At 45.9% G+C, this 23,107-nt stretch overlaps 1 protein-coding gene across 2 annotated transcripts in view; it reads left to right on the top strand.

Moving 5' to 3' along the window:
- The window catches only part of BOK (BCL2 family apoptosis regulator BOK), a 657,860-nt gene that overhangs the window by 382,138 nt on the left and 252,615 nt on the right, over positions 1-23,107 (top strand). Inside the window, exons 3-4 of one of the 2 annotated variants that reach the window (XM_069618119.1) lie at positions 6,805-6,968; positions 14,495-14,789. In XM_069618119.1, coding sequence (XP_069474220.1) covers positions 6,805-6,968; positions 14,495-14,551 — 221 coding nt within the window. In that variant the 3' untranslated portion in view covers positions 14,552-14,789. Of the gene's footprint in view, positions 1-6,804; positions 6,969-14,494; positions 14,790-23,107 lie in introns of those variants that run through there. The other variant, XM_069618118.1, reaches the window with a different exon arrangement.

A 23,107-nucleotide genomic window follows, 5' to 3' on the forward strand; every position in this document is an offset into this window, starting at 1 on the left:
TGTGAGTTCGGTGGTCGTGCAGGTATCCAAATGTAAATCCTCAGTGGCCATGGAGAAACTTGGTTTTATAAGATCCCTGGTAGATCTCCAATCTACGGGAATGCAAATCGACCTCATAGCCATGGACAGACACATTTCAATAGCCAAGACAATGACAGAGCAGTTTTTTCAAATATTCACCATCAATTTGATGTATTGCACGTTGCAAAATCAATCAATAAAAAAATCTCAGCTGCAGGAAAAAAAAGGTTCTGAAAATATTTTACAGTGGTCCCAGTCTTTCAGCAACCATCTTTGGTGGAGCTCCAAAACTTGTGATGGGTCTGGAAATTCTACTAGAGAAATGGCGGTCACTACTGCACCACTGTTCCAACATTCACTCTTGGACAGAAAACCAACATTTCCACCAATGTGCACATGGCCCTTTGTCACCGGAGCAGGAACGGAAGAAGTGGTTGATTCCATCTTCACCTCCACACAAAGCTCTTGAGAAGATTGTGTTTCATAAAACTCTATCAAGAGATCTGAAGGGACTCACAAAATTCTGTCACACAGGAGATTTGGAGGTGTTCCACAATATGTGCCTAAAGTACAGGTCAAAGAGATTGCATTTAGGCATAGACGGGATGCAATATAGGACATTATTAGCGGTATTAGCGCATAACGAGAATGTGGGGCGTGAACAATCGAGGACTGTGGGAAACTTTGGGATGCTTCGCTACACAATGGCCTTTACAAAAAGAATTTAAAAAAGGGTGGTCAAGCCAATATGCGAGGAAATGGAATTCGATTTTGTGAAAGATCTTATTATTACTGTCTTGGACATACATACTCACGGAATCGCGCACGATTTTGTTCTGAGGACACATACATTGCCACAAAACATTGTCAACGTGCCCTATCTACCTAAAGCAGAGGTCGTCCAACAGTTCACTTCCCGGTTCAAATGATTACCATCTATTTCTTTGTTCAACAATTTTTATATAAAGTGTCCAAATAAAGCATCCAATTTGTCTTTTGAAATGTATACTCTTTGTCCATTTTTTTTTCAACAAGTGCCATTTTTACGAATGCCACGCAATGTAACGCTGTGCTTTCACACTTTCGAGTTTCGTCGAGCTACTGTGGGACCTTCACTGATCTTGGGAGGGTCAGATGGATAACAGCATGAAAGCAACTTTGGGGTTCTGTAGTTGCCTTACCAAACAGTTGCCCAAATAGCTTCATAACTACTCGTCCCACAAAAGGAATGAGACCTAGGCTAGATAAGATACTCGGCACGCAAGAACTACTGACTGTGAGCAAAACAGCGCATCAAAGTGGGTTGTTGGTGAGAAATAGCTGCACTCTGACCAATATATTCATGGGGGCATGTGTTGGCGGTCGTTGCTAATGTAAGGAAGGAGTAGGTCGGTTGAGCCCCCCGGCCGCCATAGATTATACGCAAAAGTGACATCCTGCTCTTGCACTCGTGGGGGATGCCTCCTTTGCCCTTCTGCAGCAATGGGGAAGAAGGCCCTGACATAAGCAGAGTTGGGGCTATTGCTAGACACACTTGGACTCCATTTTGTGTACCCTCGACTCCAACTTTGGACTAGGCCGCATTCTGTCATTGCAAAGTTTCCCCTCCCCCTCAGCAGCGCCGCGAACAGCGAGCACTGACAGTCCCCACCTTTTTCCTCCTGTGCCTGTGCCTCACAAGTCCCTTTCTCATGGTTACGCCGAGACAAGGGGCCTCATTACGACCCAGGCGGTAAGTTACCGCCTGGGTCGTACCTTTACCACGATGGCGTAAACTATGTTTACGCCATGGTGGTTGGCGGACTTACCGCCCCATTCCGAGGTGAGTGGGGCGGTAAGTCCCCATTAACCCATTTACCCTTCCCCATTCCCATTTTTGCCCCATAGGGAATAATGGAAGTGGGGAAGGCGTTAATTACGCCACCGTAAATTACGGTGGCGTAATTAACAACAAGGTTCCTTAGCGCCATGGATTTTAACACCTGCTAAAAGCAGGTGTTAAAACCTCCATGGCGCTAAGGGACCTCGGAATCAGGCGGTAAGGGTCGGCGCTGTTTACGCCGCCGTAAACCCCTTACCGCCTGGGTCCTAACGAGGCCCAAGATGTTGCAAACTAAGAATGTATTAATTTAAATCTTCCTCTGAGATCACTGTCCTGTGTGTGTCAGGGCCAAACCATGACTTGTAGTTGTTCATCCATCTCAGCAAATGTTCTCCTGCACCTCTCATCTCCGCTGCTGGAAAATTACTGCTTGTTCAAACTTGTGCCCCTCTAAAGCTATTCATTTCATGTACCAAAAGTGTGACCCTTCCTTGCTGACCACCCCAGAGTGCCTCCCAATAAAATAAGACCCCAGTCTTGGTATATTCTATCCTAAACTAACATGTGTCACTCCACCCCCTTTCTAGCTCTGATGTGCCAGACCTGTGAGCTATCAATACCGACCCCCGCTGGTTGCCTCAGGGGCAGAACCCCCATACCCTTTACCTTCCTAGTGACCCAAAGTGGGATAGTACAAACACACATGTGCAATTTATAGGCCTGGCAGGAGGGGGTTGCAGCAGGGCTTGCTCGGTTATTCTCCTACAAGCACATTTTGTCATGGCTCGAGACTTGCTTCTTGCGAAAAATGTTTACGTGAATTGCCGTGTGAACACGAGACGGGCTGAGCTGACAGGTGGTGTTGGCTGGCTGTGGGAGTCGCTGGGAGGGTGCCAAGTTCTCCAGAGGAACCAAGTAAAACACTAGAAATTTTGCGCGCCATTGGTAGATGGCAGCAAACAATTCATATGTTTTTCAAAAATATATCTAATGCCACTATGGTCTGAAGGGCTATTGGCTCCCATTCTGAGTGAAGGTCAGCGGCTTTGAATGTTTGCTTGCGAGCTGAGCAAACCCACGCATCGTACACAGTATAAGGTTCAATTGTTTTTCGACCTTGAAAGAAATGGATGATTCTGAAAGGAATGAATGAAGGGAGGGGTGTAATACAGTCAAATATGATAAGGTTCACCATTCCAAAACTGGACAAAGGAACATTAATTTCATTTTATGAAAATGTGTTGATTTGAACGTGTGTGCGTTACACAGAGAGAATGTCAGAAGGTTGAACCTCACCACCCTTCTCCTCACCTGTGGCTTCCTCTGGTTTATCCTTGGAGTGCTTGGGAGGCCTTCGGGGACTCCTGGTGTCTTCCTTTGCGGGCTTGTCTCTGGACTTCCTATCGTGCAAGTAGGGCCTGGCTCCCTCGGAGGCCACCTCGACAGGGAGTGGGACCTGTCTCGGGGGGCCCCGAGGAGCCAAGGTCCCGCAACAGGGAAAAGACTGATGGACAGTAAAAAACCCTGTGTAGTCTTCCGGAGATCGTGACGAATATTATGCACTCCAATGGTAGATGTGGCTGTTTGTGATCCGGAGTGAACCAGGAAATCGTGGATCAGGTAAGACTGACCGTCCTCCAATATGGATACGGCTGAGGAAAGGAGGCAGGATCCGATCCGTGGGTTAATTGGCAGTACGAAGGTAAGCAGATAATGAGAGGAGCTTAGTGAGAAAAGAGAAGAGGGGTAACCCCGAAACGGGGAAACGTTCCGAACCCAGAAGATATGGTACAGATAGGAAGAGAGCTGAAAAGTCCCTACTTACCAGATACGGCAAGATCCACAAAATGCACAGGAAGGAACGCGTAGAAACGCGAGAATGGCGGCTAGCCGCTAGTGTGAATGACAAGACGCCGAGCGAAGAAAAGTTAAAGAAAGTGAAACGGACGAGAGCCGTGAAAGGGAAAGGGGAATGAAAGCAAAGCCAGCAAGCGCAAGGGTACGCGGGCGAGGAAGAGAACTGCTGAAGGCACAGGAGGTGGTTAAACAGAGTTTAGTCGAGCGCTGGTATCACGAAGGAATAACACAGATACAACGCGCTGAGAGGGGGGCGTGGCTTGCTTAAATAATGAAGGCGGCCATGTTGGATGAGGACTGGCCCGCTAGCAGAAGGTTCTCCGCGGCGTGATCTTCCACTTCTGCCATAGCTTCCATGGGTGGATCCTGACAGAGAATGGAAATGCCGAATATTATGTAAGTTTTACTTTCGCCGGTTTTATAGACCAACGAGTCAACTTATCATTAGCCGATCGTTATTGCTGGCTTACATTGTACTGGGTTGTTCTTTGTGGCATATTGCAACGACACGCAAATACAACCTGTCTGTCTACTTGTCTTTGTCCCAGGCACATGGGCAGTACAGCATCAAGATGCATGTAGTCCGCCACTGGGTTCCCCCAAGTTCCACAAACGCCTAATTCAACGCTAATATTTAATTAAAATGCTGTCTATGTGTTCTTCAAATTGTAGCGTCAGCTTCCACATCCCATTTCGAGCTGAACATACGCCATAGCACTAACCTCTGAAGCAAATTGTAGGCTACTTTCTACATAGTTTTCTCTGTGTCCCCATTGTTCCCATTGTTTCACGTCTGTGTTCATCGTTAGTCTTAACACAGGCCGAATTAATGGGTAAAATGATAAATTGTAATAAAGATCGGCTACTGAGACACAATTCTGTTATGTTTTTCAAACAGCTACATCCTGCCTTTCTGCGATTGTCATCGATTCCAGCACTTGAATGGCTGGATCACAATGATGCTTTTTTGGGACGATCGCCACGGGCCGAGATGCCCTTACGCGGTACCAGCGACAGGCTGATACCCGAACCTTGTGATTCACAGTGCGTCCAATGCGCTTCTTATACCCAAAAAGGAACACTGCGTGACTCACAATAAACATTTGTGGATCGAGAACAAAGAAACAAATTACCCATTTGCTTGAATATGGCAATCGCAGGATGTTCTCAGAGCGTTTATTGTGAAATAAAAATACTTTACAAATTGTACAGTTTTGCTATTTCCTTTAAAAGAATAGTTTTATATTCAAAATTGGGATGCGCTGTGTTGTGAGATGATGTGTGTTGATATTCTGAGTTCTGCGTCAACTAAAGTTAACACATAGGTGATGACTGGGCGCGTTTGCTAACGCTGCCCAGTAACGTCATGGAGATAGGCGGAGAATATCACTAGGTTTGGTGATGTCAGCCACAGGGGTGGGGGATATGATTTAGTGCCGCCAGGGTCCACCTTGGGCGATGCGGCAAGGGATAAGATTATCACAAGATGGCCGCGCCCTGCTGCCTGTTTTTGCATGTGTAAAAAAGAGGAAAACTACGGTAAGGTGCATAGGAATTGTTTGTACGATCGATCAACGTATGTTTAAAAACACATGCCCGACCCCTCGGGACAATAATATTTTTGAGCGCACTATTCCTTTAATTCTCATTTCCATAGGACTTTAATAGTTTGCACTACAATTCGAGGAAATTGTCATAAAATGTAGGTTTCCAAGGCACCAAATCCTGTAAGAGGGAGGTTCCTTTTCCCAAACTTAAACACCATTGCAAATAAATCATCGGGGCCATTTTCCATTAAATGGATATTGCACAGAGGCCGCCAGCTACGTTTGCACTTTCACGCTAAATAGCCCCCTCTGCGCAATGTGCAATTGTCATCCTTTCCACCACGTAATAGGAACTATAAGAGTACAACATAGGCGAAATCACGTTTACACTTAACTTTTGGATGACGTGTTTAGATATGTGTAAATGCCTTCTATAATTATTGATTGCCGGAAGATTTTACAATAGACTCTGCATGCTTTATCTAGGTGTAAACGGCAGAAGAATTCCAAAGGAATTCTTTGGTTTACAATATGAAAAGTAATGGGGTTATTTTCATTGTGGTGTTGAGTAGAAATCATACGTAAACATTTTCTGCATGCTTTTTTAGCCCCAAAATATGTTTCATTTATATAGCGTTGAGTTGGAATTGAATATAATTACCATTTTTCACTACAAAGTGCAAAAACAAAGTAGTGAAGGCGATTATGCCCGCATGTATTCTTTGTTTTGCTTTTCGAAGTGCAAATAAATGCACTTGCATGGAGAGCACTTTTTGCACCTAAGTTCAAACATAACAGGTCCCTTCTGTGCACATTGCTTATTGGAGGAAAACGACCTTCCTGGTGGGTTATTTTGAAAAGAATTATGTATTGTAGAAAGCGAACCGCCTCAATTTGCACTTTTATGAGAAAGGTACCCTCCATGCAATATTCCTCATTTCAATCATATAGTGGAAAGTGAGCAACAAAACTTGGGAAACATCCCCTTTGCCTTTCCACTTCTTGCACTACATTGGTGAAAAAGTGTAAATTCCTCCTGCGACTAATCTTCTGAGCATTTACAATGAATTCCCATGGACTATGCCTGCTTTTATTTTATAGGTATTGCCGCCACCATAAAATTCCATGCTGGTGGTAAGGCGCCCGCATTTGTGTGATGTTGTGTGATGGACATGCTCTGTCCGCATCATTCCCCAACTCCTCCTGGCAAAGGCACCGAAACGAGGCAGATGAGTAAAAGTGGCAGAAACAGTATTTTTGGCCACTTTTACCTGCCTGCTGCACCTGGAAGATGAAACGCCTGCAGGCGCTAGACCATGTGTTGTTTTGAGGTGGATCAGGGTAGCATGATGGATACGGTTTCTCCATTCTTTGTTCCCACTCCATCGCACAGATCACTAAAGAATGTCACGAGACAGGCATAGTACATATATGCCTGTCTCAACACTTTCCGTAAAGTTCTATGGGATTGCAAAGTAATGGCCTGTGATTGGTTGCGCCTGTCTTTTATCACCCTCGGTAATATTGCTGTTGTTTGTTGCATTTGTGTTCCTACAGGCATCACGTGGGGGAAAGTAGTCTCACTCTATGCTGTTGCAGCTGGGCTGGCAGTGGACTGTGTCAAGCAGGCACAACCGGCCATGGTTCACACCATCGTGGACTGTCTGGGGGAGTTTGTACGCAAGACTCTGGTCACGTGGCTGAAGAGAAGAGGAGGCTGGGTAAGTCAATGATAGGTGTTAAAATAACTGTGTAATTGTGGTACAAGTCAGAATGCACGTGCATTCATTGGGACAGCTGTATGTGGGGATCCTGTGTTTGAATACTTTCCAGAGAAGAGGCCTTTGCTTTAGTAGACTATATTGCATGCTAAAAGATGTTCTTGGCATTTCTTCATACTAATTGCTCCGCAAACTAGAATATATGAGTATGGAGAAGTGGGTGGGGTGGGGGGGAGGGTGGACTGAAGGCATCGAAAATAATCCCACAGAAAGTGCCAATTCACCATCTATATGATAAGGACGTGGACCAGAGTATTTTAGGAAGCAATGGTTATAACCCAACAGAAGCGACATAGCTGCCAGTAAGAGAAGTTATCGTATGTCAAACACATGCAAATTAAACGGAAGAACGCGTTTCCTATTTCCTCACACTACAAATATTGTATAAATACTCTTGTATTAATTATCTTATGCTGAACATTTCATTGACATTGTCTTTTTTTTAAGTACCTGCGAATGTTATTATACTTTTTATTTTAATTTTATTACATGGTTAAAACGTTCAACCTTTAATAATAATGCAATAGAATAAAACAACACCTATAGAATGACATTAAAATTCTATATCAAGCCCGGAGACGAGCATTACCTCCACGTCCACTCTTCCTCGTCACAGTACTTACTTCATGAGGCCCCTGCCTCCGACACAGGACCTTCTTCTATTTCTTTAAATTCCTATAACTCCTCCCCCACATCCACGTCACTCAGTTTCATATTACCAAGCCAGAGCATGGGACCTTCCCCGCAGGGAGGGTGAGGAGGGTCGTCAGTACTGTGACGAGGAAGAGTAGGACTAGGAGTAATGAAGATTACCGGTAAGTAATCAGAGCATTACCTTCACGTCCACTCTTCCTCGTCCCAGTACTTACTTCATGAGGTATACCAAAGCAGCAACGGGGAAAAGGTCCCAATTAGAAACAGAGCTAAAAACAGTGCAGCAAACACACCCACAATAACTCTTAATTCACATCCCCACAGATAAAACTCCAACCACGAAAGAACCAACCCCCCGAGTGGGAGAAACTCAACCCATAGCGGTTGATGGAAATCCCTAGACCAGCTAAGGCGGCAGCCATACAAACCTCTTGCAGAAAAAAACCCTCCTTGCATCGGCCCAGGAAGCCGCCAAACCCCTGGCGGACCGCCCCTGATCGTGCGCAGGCACAGGCAGGCCAAAAGCCATATAGGCACTGGGATCACAACCCGGAACCATCAGAAAATGGAAACCACAGATGCGTTTTGCCCAGCCCCAGCCGGACCACAAGCAATCAGAAGACTATCAGATTGGTGGGAAAAAGCAAACCTAGCCAAATACTCCAACACGTCCCGCCGGACATAATGTTAAGCCAAGCCACCTCCTCATGCATTCACGGATCATGAAAGAAGTCAGGGAGAACCAGATCCTGAGAGGTATGAAAACCGAGATACAACTTAAGGGAGGAACTTCGGACCACACCTCAGCAGCACCGAGTCTGGCAGTACCCTCAGGAAAGGAGGGTGACATAAGAGAGCCCCAAACTCTCCAAGCCTACGGGCAGAATCGAAGGCAATAAGAAAAGCAGATTTTAGTGTAAGATGTTTGATATCAATCTCGGAAAAGGGCTCAAAAGGAGGCCTTTGAAGGAACCGTAATACAAGAGGGAGATCCCAAGGGGGAAGCCCTAGGACTAGGAGTAATGAAGATTACCGGTAAGTAATCAGAGCATTATGCTTTAACTTCTTTAATAACTGCTTCTAACAGCTTTTTAAAACTCTTAAACTTTTTTGGCTGTATAATAAAAAATCTGTCATTAAACAAAAAGAGAGAGGAGGAACTACCAATCCCCATGATCCTCTCCTTTATGGTAGTCCTGAGATCATTTATCGCTCTCCTCCAATCAGGACCCTTCCCATAGTAAATAACAAGACTCCTTTCCTCTTCTTTTTTGCTGCTCTCCAACAGTTAAGTGCTCCTTGAATTTTCTTACCAGGAATGTACATTCGTAAAGTGTTTATTGCCTGTTATTATGTATTATGTATATATATTAGAGCGTGCAGTAACAAATAACTAGCTGTGTAATATGAAGCGTGAGTAATTCGCCCCTCATTTTGCGACGCACGGCTGCATGTTTAACAAGCTCCAATCTTACTAATATTTATAGTGAGGCAGACAGAGGCAGACAGAGCCAGCGAGTGAACCCGCTCGCCTCAGGGCTCCGGTCTGCCCACACACACACAGCGCGCAGATTTGATCTTCCTCAACACCACCAGCATTTACAAGCGTGCACGGCACCCTGGGAAGGAGGCTGGCGCATAGCGATTACCGTGCAATAGGAGAGGTTGATGTGAGGTTGCCTTTGAGTGTGGTTGAGGTGAAGGCTGTTGTGGTGAGATGGGCCATGAATGAGTGATAGGAGAGGTGGGTGAGTGGGGTGAAGGGCAGGTGGATGTTTGGTGTCAGTGAAGGTGGATGCAGGGAGTCTAGAATGGAGGAGGGGGGAGGAGGTGATGCTGAATCGGTTGAGAATAGGACATGTGGGGCTGAATGACTGTCTGTATCGAGTGGGGAAGCGTGAGTCGAGGGACTGTGCAGTGTGTAGGGTGCCTGAGACTGTGGGGCATTTTTTGCTCAGGTGCGAGAGACATGTTGTAGAGAGAGAATTGATGAGGGTTCGGTTGTCTGCGCTGGGTGAGATGAGTGGGAAGGCTTTGCTGGGAGGTGACGGGTGAGAGGCAGGAGGAGGGGCAGTGTGTCGTTGGATTTTGTGAGGCAGACGGGGCGGTGGGAGGAGTTGTGAGTTTATGTGGGCTATGTGTTGATTGGTGGGTTGGTGCACATCATCCTATTGGATGGGGAAGCGCCTGCATGGGTCCGCCCACGCTTTCAGTAATTAAGAAGAAGAAGAAGAAGCATGCGCAACATTCATTCTAACTGCGAAGGAGCCGGCAAGCAGTTGTGATCGAACCCTGCCTTCCCTTCAACGTTCTAAGCAGCGTTCGGCAAGCCATCAGCTGCAGAAGCCCTAACGCTAGTATCATGCCATGAAAGAACATACAAAATAAAGAAATAAAGGAGAAAATACTTTATATAGAAAAATATTAATAAAGAAGGCTCCAAAGCACTCAGCACCTCTCAGAAGGGAAGTGAGACCTTTAATCACCTCACCCTAGCCTAGCCATAAAGCAGCCATGGCTCTGACAGGGGAGACTATACATGGAGTGAAGACAGCAAGCAAGACCTGGGAGAAGATAAAGCACACCTCTCCCAGAGTACAAAAAAAGTTCTAAGGGACTCCTTAGTACAGGCAGTCGCGCAAGGAGTTAAACCCCTTCAAGACAGGCTACAAGTCCTGGAAGACATGTTGGGCAATAAAGCTGGCAAAAGAGACAATCCAGGTGAGGGACCTTCCACATTAGAACCCATAAAGGAGGATAATAAGGGGAGCAAAATTGCCCGAAAGAGAAAGGCCACTTCTCCCCTTGGGATGACGATGGGGATACAAAAGAAGCCAGAGGAGGTGGCTGGTGCCTTTAATAGGCTTAAGAACGCTTTTCTGTTAAAACCAGCCATGCCTAGTCTCGTACCCCCCACACCAGGGTCGAAAAATAAAGCGGAAGTTCAAACTTCCCCGGAAGAGGGCGATCAATACGATACAGATGACGATGAAAGCATCCACACGCCTACCTGCGAGCATAAAACCAGCAATGTGGAAGTGCCTATGTCTGACATGTTCAAGCCAGACACGCTTAGGCTTCACAGGTCAACAGACTGTGCCCCATCACCAAGAGTAGCTCTCTACATGGTGCGAAAGATGCGCAAACCTCTGGAAAAAGAGACCAGGTTTAGTCTAAAAGCAGAATGTCCTAGACGCGATTTAGCAAGAAAAGTAGCAGATACACCTGAGCTCGATCTGAAGATGCTCACCTTCATTATAAAAGCAGGATAAGATGGCAGAAAGGGCATGGATCGAGCATGGAAAATCTTAGAACTAGCCGGGCCCATAGCTAAGGTTATGGACTTTGCAGAAAGAGTAAAACATAAAGGAGAGCCCGTAGACGCTCAAGTTCTAGCAAACTGGGCTCAGCGCACAGTATGCATGTTAGTTAACGCAAATTGCGCGATTTCATCCGAACGGTGCAGGAGCATGCTCCTAAAAATAGACAACAAGCTAGGGGATTCGGCATCCTACGAAGCAGGAGAAGGTGCCCAAGGGTTACTTTTTTCGGCAAAGCCTTCATGAATGAGATGAAAAAATTTGTTGAAACTTTCACAGCGCTAGAAAAAGTGCAAGCCTCCATCGGGAAAGTATTTGCCAGGAGAATTTGTGTAGGGGCCGGCCGACACAGAGGCCGTCCGACTGGCCGTTTCAACTCACAAAGAAGGCCCCAATGCCCGAGAGTGCAATGTTAGGAACCAAGACAGCAGGATGCCTTTTCTTCCAAGAGAGGACGGGGGTACAGAGGGCGCAGAGGTCGAGGATTTTACAGGCAGCAAGGAATTACCTCAGGTGAGAACGCACAACACAAGCTACCCTCCGGTAAGAGGAAGGATAACACTTTTTATAAGCAATTGGCGCAAGCTCTCTTCCTATGCATGGGTTCTGCAAACCCTAGTAGGTTTCAAGCAACAATTTATTGAGACACCCAAACAATCTCGTCCTCCCCCACGCATTTACATATCACGTGCAGAAAGTGTCCTGTTAGATACAGAGTTTCAGTTGCTAGCGCAGCAAAAAGCGAGAGAGAGGCCAGCCACATGAACACTAGGCTTTCTGAGCAACAAGTTCTTAGTTCACCGCAAAGACAAAGTACGCCCAGTAATAAATCTAAAAGAACTGAACAGTTGGCTAGCATACAGACATTTCAAGATGGAGTGGATCGACCTGCTAGGAGATATGCTAAGGAATGATGACCGGTTAAAGCGGCTACACCTAAAAGATGCATACCTTACGGTACCCATAGCAGCAGAGCACCGTCTCTTTTTGAGGTTCATTTGGAGGAGACAGACCTGGCAGTTCAGAAGTCTCCCCTTCTGGTTCGCCTCAGCCTCATGGGCATTTACCAAACTATTGTGGCCAGTAGCAACAGCGCTCAAAGAACAAAGAATTCGGATGATCATATATTTAGACGACATCCTGCTCATGGCAAACAACAAAGAAAGGCTCACCAAGCAAGTACAATGGACAATCTCCATAACATGGCTAAGTTTCCTAGTAAACAAAGAAGAATCTCCCCTAACTCCGAGCAAGAGGGCAGAATTCTTAGATTTCTAATAGATATTCGGTAGGCGACCATAGAACTACCCACACCCAAGATGAGAGCGATAAAGAAAGATCTGAGAGTAGCTCTCAATAATCCATTTATATTGCTTCAGAAACTACCAGAGTAGTGGGCCTACTCATGGCATCTATTCAAGCGATTTTTCTGGGTCCCCTACACTACCGAGCCCTACAGCGACTCAAAACGAAATATTTCCAGAATGTTATGCGATACCATCAATTAGTGTCGCTAGACGAAAACAGCAAGTCAGAACTTCTATGGTGGCTTCACAACATGGAAGCATGGAATGGCAGAGACATTTTTGGAGATGTTCCAGAGCTCATCATCGAGACTGATGCCAGCAGATCAGGCTGGGGCGCAAGAGGTGGTCAAACGGAAACAGGAGGAAAGTGGCTGCAGGCAGAACTCGATCTACATATAAACTGCCTAGAACTACTAGCAGACTCATTTGTGGTGAAAGCGTTTGTCAAAGAGAAAGCACATTGGTGCGTCCTTCTTTGGATGGGAGGGGGTGGGGGAACGAAATCCAAGATGCTAGCAGAGCTAGCCAAGGACTTTTGGCATTTTTGCCTGGAGAAAAAGATCGCAGTCACAGCAGAGTATCTGCCGGGAGTGCAGAACACAGTAGCGGATTGGAATTCCCGCTATCTGCAGGACTCAAGCGACTGGAAATGACACAAGTCCGTAGTCAACACGTTACACCAACTGTGGTCACCGTTCAATACGCATATCTTTGCAACGAGGCACAACACCCAGCTGCCGAAGTACTTCAGTTGGAGGTTGGATCCAGAAGCATTGGGGACGGACGCCCTCCTACAAAGCTGGACAGGCCAAGTTCATTATGCCTTTCCCCCTAATCGCAATGCTGGCGAGGGTACTAGAAAAAGCGTGCAGAGTCAGAGCAGGTATAGTGATAGTGACACCAGCATGGAGATCGCAAGCCTGGTTTCCAGTTCTGATGGAACTTTCTTCAGATTTCCCTTGGAGGATTCCATAGAGGGCGGATCTCCTGACTGATCCGTCAGGGTCAGCACACTCACTAGCGCAGGAACAAACTCTAGCCTTGATCGCATGCAAAATTGCAGGTGCAGATGGTGTTTGCCAGGACTTTCAGAGGAGGCTACAGAGCTCTCAGAGTATCCTGGGCTACATCCACCATTAGGAGCTATAATACCGCTTAGCAAACCTGGGAGTTATGGTGCGGTGGAGGATTTTCCACCAGTTTCAGCCCCTATAGTGCAAGTAATAAACTTCCTAGCAAGCGTGCCCAGTCAAGGGAGGGCTTTCAGAACAGTAGGAGTATATAGATCAGCCATCTCAGCCAGACACAAGTAAGTAGATGGCGCACCAGTGGGTGAACATCCAGCAGTGGCTAGATTGATAAAAGGAATGAAAGTGAGCAAGCATCTCAGCAAAATTATTTTTCCTTGTGGGACGTTTACAGGGTACTAAACCCTTTTGAACAATGGCCAAGTAACAACCTTCTTTCGACAAAAAAGCTATCCAGGAAGCTGGCGACCCTATTTTGTCTAGTATCCTGTAAGCGTGTTTCAGACATGAAGGCATTAGAGATTGACAGAAAAATGTTTTACCCAGAAGAAGTGGCGTTTAGCATTGCACAGCACACGAAGACCAGTTCATCAGTCATCTCCTATCCCTATTTTCCAAACAGAAGTAGTTTATTCATAGCAAAGTGCATTAAAAGTTACAAAGTAGAAATTGCAGGAGTGAGGCCGCAGGGTGTAACTCAGCTATTGATAAAGCGAACAAAGCCATATCACGCAGTAGCAACAGCTACTATAGCAAGATGTGTGAGAGAAATTATGACCTTAGCTGGGGTTGATATTTCATTGTTTGGAGCTCATTCCATTAGAGGAGCTATGGCTTCCAAGGCTTTTGCAGCGGGAGTCCCGCTGCAGGAGATCATGAAAGCAGCAGATTGGTCAAGTGACTTTGTTCAGAACTTTCTACTTTAAGCTGATTTCAGCTATTGCCAAAGCTGTGACAAGCATAATGTTCGCCTCTGGTCTTGACATAAAACGAAGATAGCCCAAGCTTACAGCGCAGGAAGTCTTGATTCTATTAAAGACACAGCGGCAAGCATTATCCTACCCAGCAAATATGCAGTATTTCTCATTGTACAGCATATTATTGAATTATTGGAAGCGTATTCCCTTCCCTAACAGTAAGTCTCTCTATTAATGCAGGAGATGACCAGAAGAACAGTTGAGAGTAGCTGTACACAATTGCAGCAGGGGGATTAGCCTGTCGGCAGGATAAGAAGTTGGTGGGACAGAAGAGCAATCCCAGAGAACGTCAGAAGAAGTTTTCTTTGTTCACAGTTTATCAAGAGCCCTAATAGAAGCATCCAAAAGAAGAGGAAAGGACCTAATTGAGTCGGGAAGGGTTCTGATTGGAGGAGAGCGATGAAAAGGGTCTCAGGACTACCATAAAGGAGAGGATCATGGGGATTGGTAGTCCCTCCTCTCTCTTTTTGTTTAATGACAGATTTTTGTTATACAGCCAAAGGCTTATGTTAAAAAAATGTTTTTTTCAAAATTGAGTTTTTAAAAGATGTTGCAAGAAGTAATTAAAGAAGTTACAGCATAATACTCACCTCCGTGTCATTAATAGAATCAAGACTTCCTGCGCTGTACGCTTGGGCAATCTTCATTCACGTGAATACAGATCAAGTCCTATCTTAAAATCTTGAAACAAAAATTATACTTTATGCTTCTGTTTGGAGGAAAAATGTGTAAATGACTTGATTGTTTTGAAATTGATTCGTTGCTGGCTCGGTGCTAAATGACAGAGTATGTTCTGAGGAAAAGGGAGTGTCAAAAGTGGGTTCTCCAGCATTTAGTGTTTTGGTCTCACGGCTTTAGTGTATTCATTAGTACTACTATTAAATAAAAGCAGCCCTGTTTTTTGGCCCGGGCAGAGCGGGCGACAGCCGGGGCGCAGAGCTAAATAGCTCAGGAGGGGGGCTAAGGGGCCCAGCCAGAAAGCTGAGTCTGATTTTTCCAGTGAGTGCTCCTCTGTAATGTCGACTGGCTGCTCTCTGCCGACTTGTGAATGACTGCGATGCGTTTGGAATATGCAAACAAAGGAATGCATATTCCAAACGCAGCATGTGAGATCCTCTGGAGTCACACAGCCTGTGCCCCTCATTCTTTGTGCTGACAGCCTTTCAAGTGAGGGCAATTTATAAGTGATGGCTCACTTAACAAGCCATTGTTTTTACACAGTATGTGCTATTTCAGTGTTAAGAACTGAACATGGGGCATTTTTATTCACCAGGTCAGCACAAGTATCAGTTAGCTGACCAAACCTATGCATTCTTCAAAGAGAATTAAAATGCCACACAGAAAAACTATTTTCTTTATTTTCATGTCTCTATTTGACACACCAAAATGTTTTTTTTAATATTACTTTTTAGTTACACATAGCGCGTCGCTGAGAAGGTTAACTGTCTTTTTCTTGCTTAAGTATTCTAGCGGCTACTTTGGGACATGGATTTAATGCATGCACTTAGCATCAAAGGTCTTTTAATTTTGTAAACAAGCCAGCCACTGCCTAGCCTGCACATCCAATGGCAACTCAATGTCACTTGCCACCTTGATTAGGAAAGTATAGTTCATTGTGTGTCACCAGGAAAGACATGTGTACACGGCAAATCATTGCAGTGATATGTGTGCAGCAATGTTTTGTTCGCTGCACCCGCCACCACCCTGTTGGTTAATGGCGTTTATGTGGCGCTCCCGTATGTAACAGCACATATGCCGGTTTTTGTCTGATGTGTGCAATGTCCATACAATAGCATACTGGAACGTTTTGTGTATGTGGCTCTGATGAACATGCCATACTGTGCCCAAACTAAATGCCGGAAGCAATCAAAGCAGTTGCCTCGAATTGTACATCCACTAGGCCAAACTCCCTTTCTACACTGCCACGCCATGATGTTCACTAGCTGCAGGCCAGCACTAACAAGAGATGCTAATGCCAGCTCTGTTAGATAAAGCATGGGTCTGCTAGTTTTAGACCCCGGAGACCTGCGTAATAGTAAGGAGGTAGTGGATGAGGAACTGTGGACCCTTTACCATCGATTAGAAGCCGGTTTTGTTTAAAAAGCTTCATCGTCTTATTAATGGCAAGGCTAACGTTTGTAGGAGGTACAATCCTTTCTGTGTAGCCTTTCTGTGCATTGTTTATTGGGTCGCTCTTCTGTGGTATCCTGTCCGGTCTGTACATATAATTCCCTAAAGATGTTTCTGTATAGAGGGCTGGGCATGCTCACACTGAGACCCAGCCCTTCGTCATCTACAATTCTTCAGAAACAAGAGGAAAAAGAGCTTTTGTGCCCCATTTGAGTGTCTGATGTTGCATCCATTTTATACTTGCATCCAACATTTTAATGTTGGGGTGAGTGTTGTGAACAGTGATGTAAGCACCAAGCCATGCATCAGTTATCAATTTAGAGATTCACATATACAATCCTTTTATCATGTACTTGTTTATCCAATACAGAGATCTCCGATCACTGTTCTCGTCCTGAAATTCTCTTTGATTTAATGCAAAGCATACAGGAACCATCATTTTTGTTTTTTTAAACATTTTTAATTCATTTTATTTCAACAAACCACACATATCAAACTTGCAGTGCATATAATAACATTTTAAATTTACATCACACCAACCGTGTCCACAGCTTCTCTCATTCCCTCCCCCGTTCGAGCCTACTCTCCTTCATATTCTACTTCTTCGTCTTGCAGTAGGGATTCCTCTCCTGTGGTCTCTGCCGGGTCCCCATCACTTGACCGGTCTTGGGTGGGTCCAAATAACGTGGCTAACAGATATTTCCAGGCTATCAAAGTTTCAGCCTTCTCCTCCCCTCCTAGATTACTAGCTTCCTGCCATACTGCGGTTTCAACTTCTGCTCATTTCTGTAGGTCTTTCCACCATACTTCTGTTCTTGGTCTATGGCATGCCTTCCACCCCATAGCGATTCTACGCTTTGCAAGTATGTATGCAAAGTCTTTTAGTTTGCTTACATGCTTCAGTTTACGTGGTCTGGGAAACCCCCCTATCAAGCATACCCACCAGTGGTTGAAGTGTACGAAAAGAAGTAGTGGAACTATGTTCCCTGCTGGCCTGCACCCACTCGCCACAAACCCCATTATCACGTCCCCTGCCACACACAATACACACCACCAAACACTTGCACCTGCTGTTTAAGGGAACTTTCAGTGCAGTGCACTGAAAGGGCAAGTTTCAACTGCTTCCTACACTTTTATTTTAAAACAAAACCAATTCGGAACCGTTTCTTTTTAAAATAAAAGTATAGGAGCAGTAAAAGGTAATTGAAAAAAGTAGAGGAGCACCGCTTCCGACCGCTCCCGCTCACTTCGATCACTGATGCCCACGCTGTTTCCACCATTATCTTAATCCCTTTTCCTTCCAACCTATGTGCTACTTCCCTCCAGAAACTGTCAATTACTGGACATGTCCAAAACATGTGCACCATTCCGGCATTTTCTTCGTTACATTTGGGGCATGATTGTCGTCCTGTATATTTAAATTTGGCTATCCTCTTGGGTGTCATATAAGCCCGGTGGGTTATGTACAATTGTATCTGTTGTAACCTCGCATTCCTTGACACTTTCTTGTGGTACCCTTGGGCTCGCTCCCACATCCCATCACTCATTGGGGCACCCACTTCCTCTTCCCAGTCCTGTCTCAGTTGTACCACTTCCTTCCTCACTTTGGACATCATCAGCTCATATATTGTAGATATCTCATGTCCTCCTTCTGCTATATCATATACTGTATCTATGGTGGCGTCCAGTTCATCTTCTAGTACCACTTCGGACCATGTCTCTTTGATTCGCCGCACCACCCTATAGCATGTAATATATTGTCCAGTATGTAGCCCCGTTTCCTCCTCCAACGTCTCAAAGTCTTTTATATTCCCCTCTTGCCATAGGTCTCCTATCGTTGCTATCCCTACCGGTTCCCAATGCTTCCTGATCATCATCCTTAGTTGCTTTTCTTTTCCCGCCAGTGCAACTAGTGGCACTTTCGGGGAACATGGGGATGGGTTCTCCATTACCTGACAGGCCCTACGCCATATCTCCCACCCTAGTATCATCATCTTTGGGCGCCCTTCCATATCCGATCTGGGCAACCACATAATTTCTTTTAAGAAGAATGGGGCGCAGTCCAGTAAAAACAGCCTGGACTCTGAGGTTGGTTCTTCCGAGATCCATTTTGCTACATATTGTAGCTGGCTTGCTATGTAGTAGACTTCATAGTTTGGCAATTTTATACCCCCTCTCTCATGTGAGTTGTGTAGCTTCCAAAGGGCAACCCTGTTCCTCGTCCCGTGCCAAAGGAATTCCCTACATATGCCATGTATCCTAGCAAAGAATCGCCTTGGTATCAGGAATGGGATGTTCCCAAAATAATGCAGTAGTCTTGGCAGGACCACCATTTTCAGCATTGCCCCTCGTCCCATCATCGCCAAGGGGAGCTTCACCCAGAACTTCATACTATTTTCTATACTTTTGATCGCTTTCTCTGTATTTTGTTGTTGTTCTGCCTCCACCGTATGATAGATGTCTATCCCCAGATATCGAAACGTGTTGACCTCCCATGGTATCTGTAAAACAGGTAATTATATCTGCCCATTGGAAATATACAAGATTTCCTAGGATTCACTGCTATGCCAGACAGCCCTGCAAATTGCTCCATCACTTCCAGGGCATATTGGAGGTTTTCTTCAGGGTAACGTAGATACAGCAGCATATCGTTTGCACATCAGGAGATTAAGGGCCTCATTACACGGAAGGCGGTGAGCCATGGCGCTATTAGCGCCATGGCTCATGCCGGTAAAATACCGGCACCGCCTTGGCGGAAAGGGGATTTACCGCCCCATTCCAAGGTTGGTGGGGCGGTAAATCCCCCTTCCGCCATTGCCCTTCCCCATTCCCATTTCTGCCCCATAGGGCTCTATGGGAATGGGGAAGGCGCTAATAACGGCACTGCAATTTTGCGGTGCCGTAATTAGCTCCGAGGTCCCTTAGTGGGTTGGTTTTCAACGCCTGCAAAAAGCAGGCGTTAAAGCACCAACCCGCTAAGGGACCTCGTAGTAAGGCGGTAATGGTTAACGGTCACTGTTACCATTAACGGTGGCCGTTAACCATTACCGCCTTCCGTGTAATGAGGCCCAAAGTGTGGTTCCCATTTTATGGGGATGCCTATTATGTCATACTGCTGTCTCAGGTATATCGCCAGGGGCTCTAGGGCTAAGATATACAGCATAGGAGACCACAGGAATCCCTGTCTGGTACCTTTACTGAGTTGCCACCTGATATTACTGCTCCCATTTTAATCCTGGCCAGCGGCGCGCTATATAATAGTTTGACCCATTTAAGATACCCAGGTCCTATTCCATAATTTGTCAAGGCCGCAATCAGCCAGGGCCATTTGACAGAGTCGAAGGCCTTTATAGTATCCAGTGATACAATTGCGATTTCGCCCGCGTCCTCGTTCGCATGTTCAATAACTCGATGGAGTCGTCTGAGGTTATTGGATATATGTAACGCTCACCTAAAGTCTTTAGTAATGATGTCTCTTGTTTTGCAGGGTTCCGCCGATGGCGGATGACGGGCTGAAGTGAGTTGAAGATGGAGCCCGTGTGATGAATAGAAGCGCCTGGAAGCACGTAAGTAAGCGCTTGTTGCCTGCTTCACTATGCGCTCTAACTGTCTTTTTATTTTGCAGGTACGAGTTCGGAGCGGCTGCAGGGTGCCGGAATACCCACTGGATTAGATGTGGAAAGGAGTAATGGCACGTGAGTATTAAAGTTCCCCAATGTCTTTAAACGCACCTTGTTTTGTCTTTCAGATGCGGGATGCAGCGCCGAAGGCCTCCGGAGCGTGCGAAGAGTTGGTAAACTTTTGTCTTTCAGATGCCGGAATGCAGTGTGAAGACCTCCGGAGCGCACGAAGAGTAGGTAAGCCTTTGCCTTTCAGATGCCGGAATGCTAACCTGTTCTTTCTTGTCTTTATAGGTGTTGCTGAAGACTGGATTCAGGATGGTAAGCCTTTGCCTTTCAGATGCCGGAATGCTAACCTGTTCTTTCTTGTCTTTATAGGTGTTGCTGAAGACTGGATTCAGGATGGTAAGCCTTTTTCCTTAGGCCCAGGACCGGATGCAGAAGACACGATGAGCGTTCTGCTGCAGAGGTTGCAGAATAACGCAAAGCAAGATTCATCCACCGGGTGTGGTTTAAATAGCCTCCTGTAGTGCTTAGGTGTCTCCTTCCACAGCCACGCCTAAGTAAGAAAAGAGTTCCTGGTAAGAAAAGAGTTCCTGCCTTCCAGAAGAGTTCCAGTGTTCTGAATCTAGGGAGTGGCTCCAGCCCCACCCAACAGGAAAAGTAGTTCCAAACAGAAGAGGATCAGAGGCTCAACTGGCAGGCAAGTAAGCAGCATGGTCTGCTGAAGGTAAGTCCACCCAAGCATTATGAGCCCGGCGCTTCCAGCGCTGGGACTGGGCATATTTATGAGCCTGGTGCCACTGGCGCCAGGACTGGGTCCAAAAGGTCCCAATTGGGACTGGTTGGCACTCGGAACCTGGGTTATGGATCTGCTTCCAAGGGAGTTGGGAAAACCCTGACCTTTTGGAAGCAGAGATCATGACAGTACCCCCCCTCAAGGCCCCTCCCAAACCGGGCTTCTCCGGGGGTTTTGGCTTGTCAGGAAATGTTCGGTGAAATCTTTTGATTAGGCGAGGAGCGTGGACATATTCAGCAGGTTCCCAGGATCTCTCTTGGGGGCCGTAGCCTTTCCAGTCAATTAGGTAGAATAGTTTAGATTTGGAGATCTTGGAGTCCAGAATGCTTTTGACTTCAAACTCGAGTTCTCCATCCACTAGGATAGGTTTTGGAGATTTGGTTAGTCGGGTTTGAGGTTGCACGGGTTTTAATAGAGAGACGTGGAAGACCGGATGTATCTTCATGTGCGGGGGCAAGTCCAACTTGACCGCTACTGGGTTTACTATGGTAGTGATGGAATAGGGACCAAGGTATCTTGGGTTGAATGTGCGTGGCCCTTTTAGAGATAGATATTTGGTGGATAACCAGACTTGATCCCCTACTTGATAGTGAGGGGCTTCCTTCCGATGTTGATCTGCTCCTTTCTTGTATTGTTCTTTAGCCCTTTGAAGGTGAGAAACAGCTTCCTTAAAGGCTTGGGTGATTGTAGAATGCAGGTAGTCTACTGCTGGTGTTTCAAGATCTTGGAGGGGATCCAACTCCGAGGTTCGAGGGTGACTGCCGTACAAAAGAAAAAACGGGGTTTTCCCAGTTCCCGAATGGACAGAGTTATTGTAGGCATACTCGGCTATCCAAAGGATATCTTTCCAAGTTTTTTCAGTTTGTTGCAGCATGCAGCGTAAATACTGTTCCAGAGTTTGATTGGTCCTCTCGGTTTGTCCGTCGGTCTGAGGGTGGTGACTGGTCGATAGTCTCACATCAATTTGAGCCGACCGACAGCAACTTCGCCAAAAATGAGAAATAAATTGACTACCTCGATCCGAAATTAGAACCGAAGGAAAACCGTGCAGTCGGACGATGTTTTCGAGAAATTCTCGGGCCAGAGTTGCTGCTGTTGGCAAGCCTTTGAGCGGAATGAAATGCGCCATCTTGGAGAATAAGTCCACGATTACTAGAATCGTATTGTATCCGGAGCATGGAGGTAGATCGGTGATGAAGTCCATAGAAAGCGTATGCCAAGGGCGAGGTGGGATGTCAATAGGGCGTAAGAGGCCTGCTGGTCTTTCCTTTTGACTCTTGTTTTGGGCGCATACTCCACAGGACATTATAAAGTCTCTGATATCTTTTTTCCAAGACGGCCACCAGAAGTAACGCTTGATCTTTTCTGAGGTCTTGGCTATACCGGGATGACCTTCCATTAAAGAGTCGTGATAACAAGAGATTACTTTTTTCTGTAAATCTGTGCTGGGTAGGTATAATCGTTCTTGGAAATACAATAAGTTGTCCTTTACTGCAAAGTCCTTTCCCTGCAGATGCCAATTCTGTATGTCTGCTGGAGTTACAAGTTGCCTGGCTTTATCCTTAACTTCCTCTATGGATTCTGTGGCGATTACACCCAGAATTCTTTGTTCGGGAATGATTGGTACAGGTTTAGGGTTGACCAAGTGTTCTTCCACTCCCATCCGAGAAAGGGCATCGGCTTTACCGTTCTTTGTACCAGGTCGATAGGTAATTATGAAGTCAAACTCGGCAAAGAATAATGCCCAACGGAGTTGTCTAGAGGATTGGGCTTTTGCGGTCTTCAAATATTGCAGGTTTCGGTGATCCGTAATCACAGTAACGGTGTGTCGGGCCCCCAGCAGATAATGCCGCCAAGCCTTAAAGGCAGACTTGATAGCCAGAAGTTCCTTGTCAGTAATCGTGTAATTGATTTCAGGAGGCGAGAATTTGCGGGACCAAAATGCCACGGGATGCAACTGATTGGTTACCGGGTCCTTTTGTGATAGAACTGCCCCCATGGCAAGGCTTGAAGCATCAGTTTCCACGATGTAGGGGAGTTCGGGGCGAGGGTGTTTTAAGATTGGTGCAGAGATAAATTTAGTCTTCAAATCCTGGAAAGCTTGTTCCGCCTCGGTATACCATTCAAAACGTTTGTTTTTCTTTAACAAGGCAGTGATGGGCTGGACTATTCGAGAGAATTCGGGGATAAACCTGCGGTAAAAGTTAGCGAAGCCTAACATGCTTTGCACACCTTTTACGGAGG

Source organism: Ambystoma mexicanum, chromosome 10, assembly GCF_040938575.1.
Source record: "Ambystoma mexicanum isolate Mex_15411 chromosome 10, UKY_AmexF1_1, whole genome shotgun sequence".
NCBI classification, from domain to species: domain Eukaryota; kingdom Metazoa; phylum Chordata; class Amphibia; order Caudata; family Ambystomatidae; genus Ambystoma; species Ambystoma mexicanum.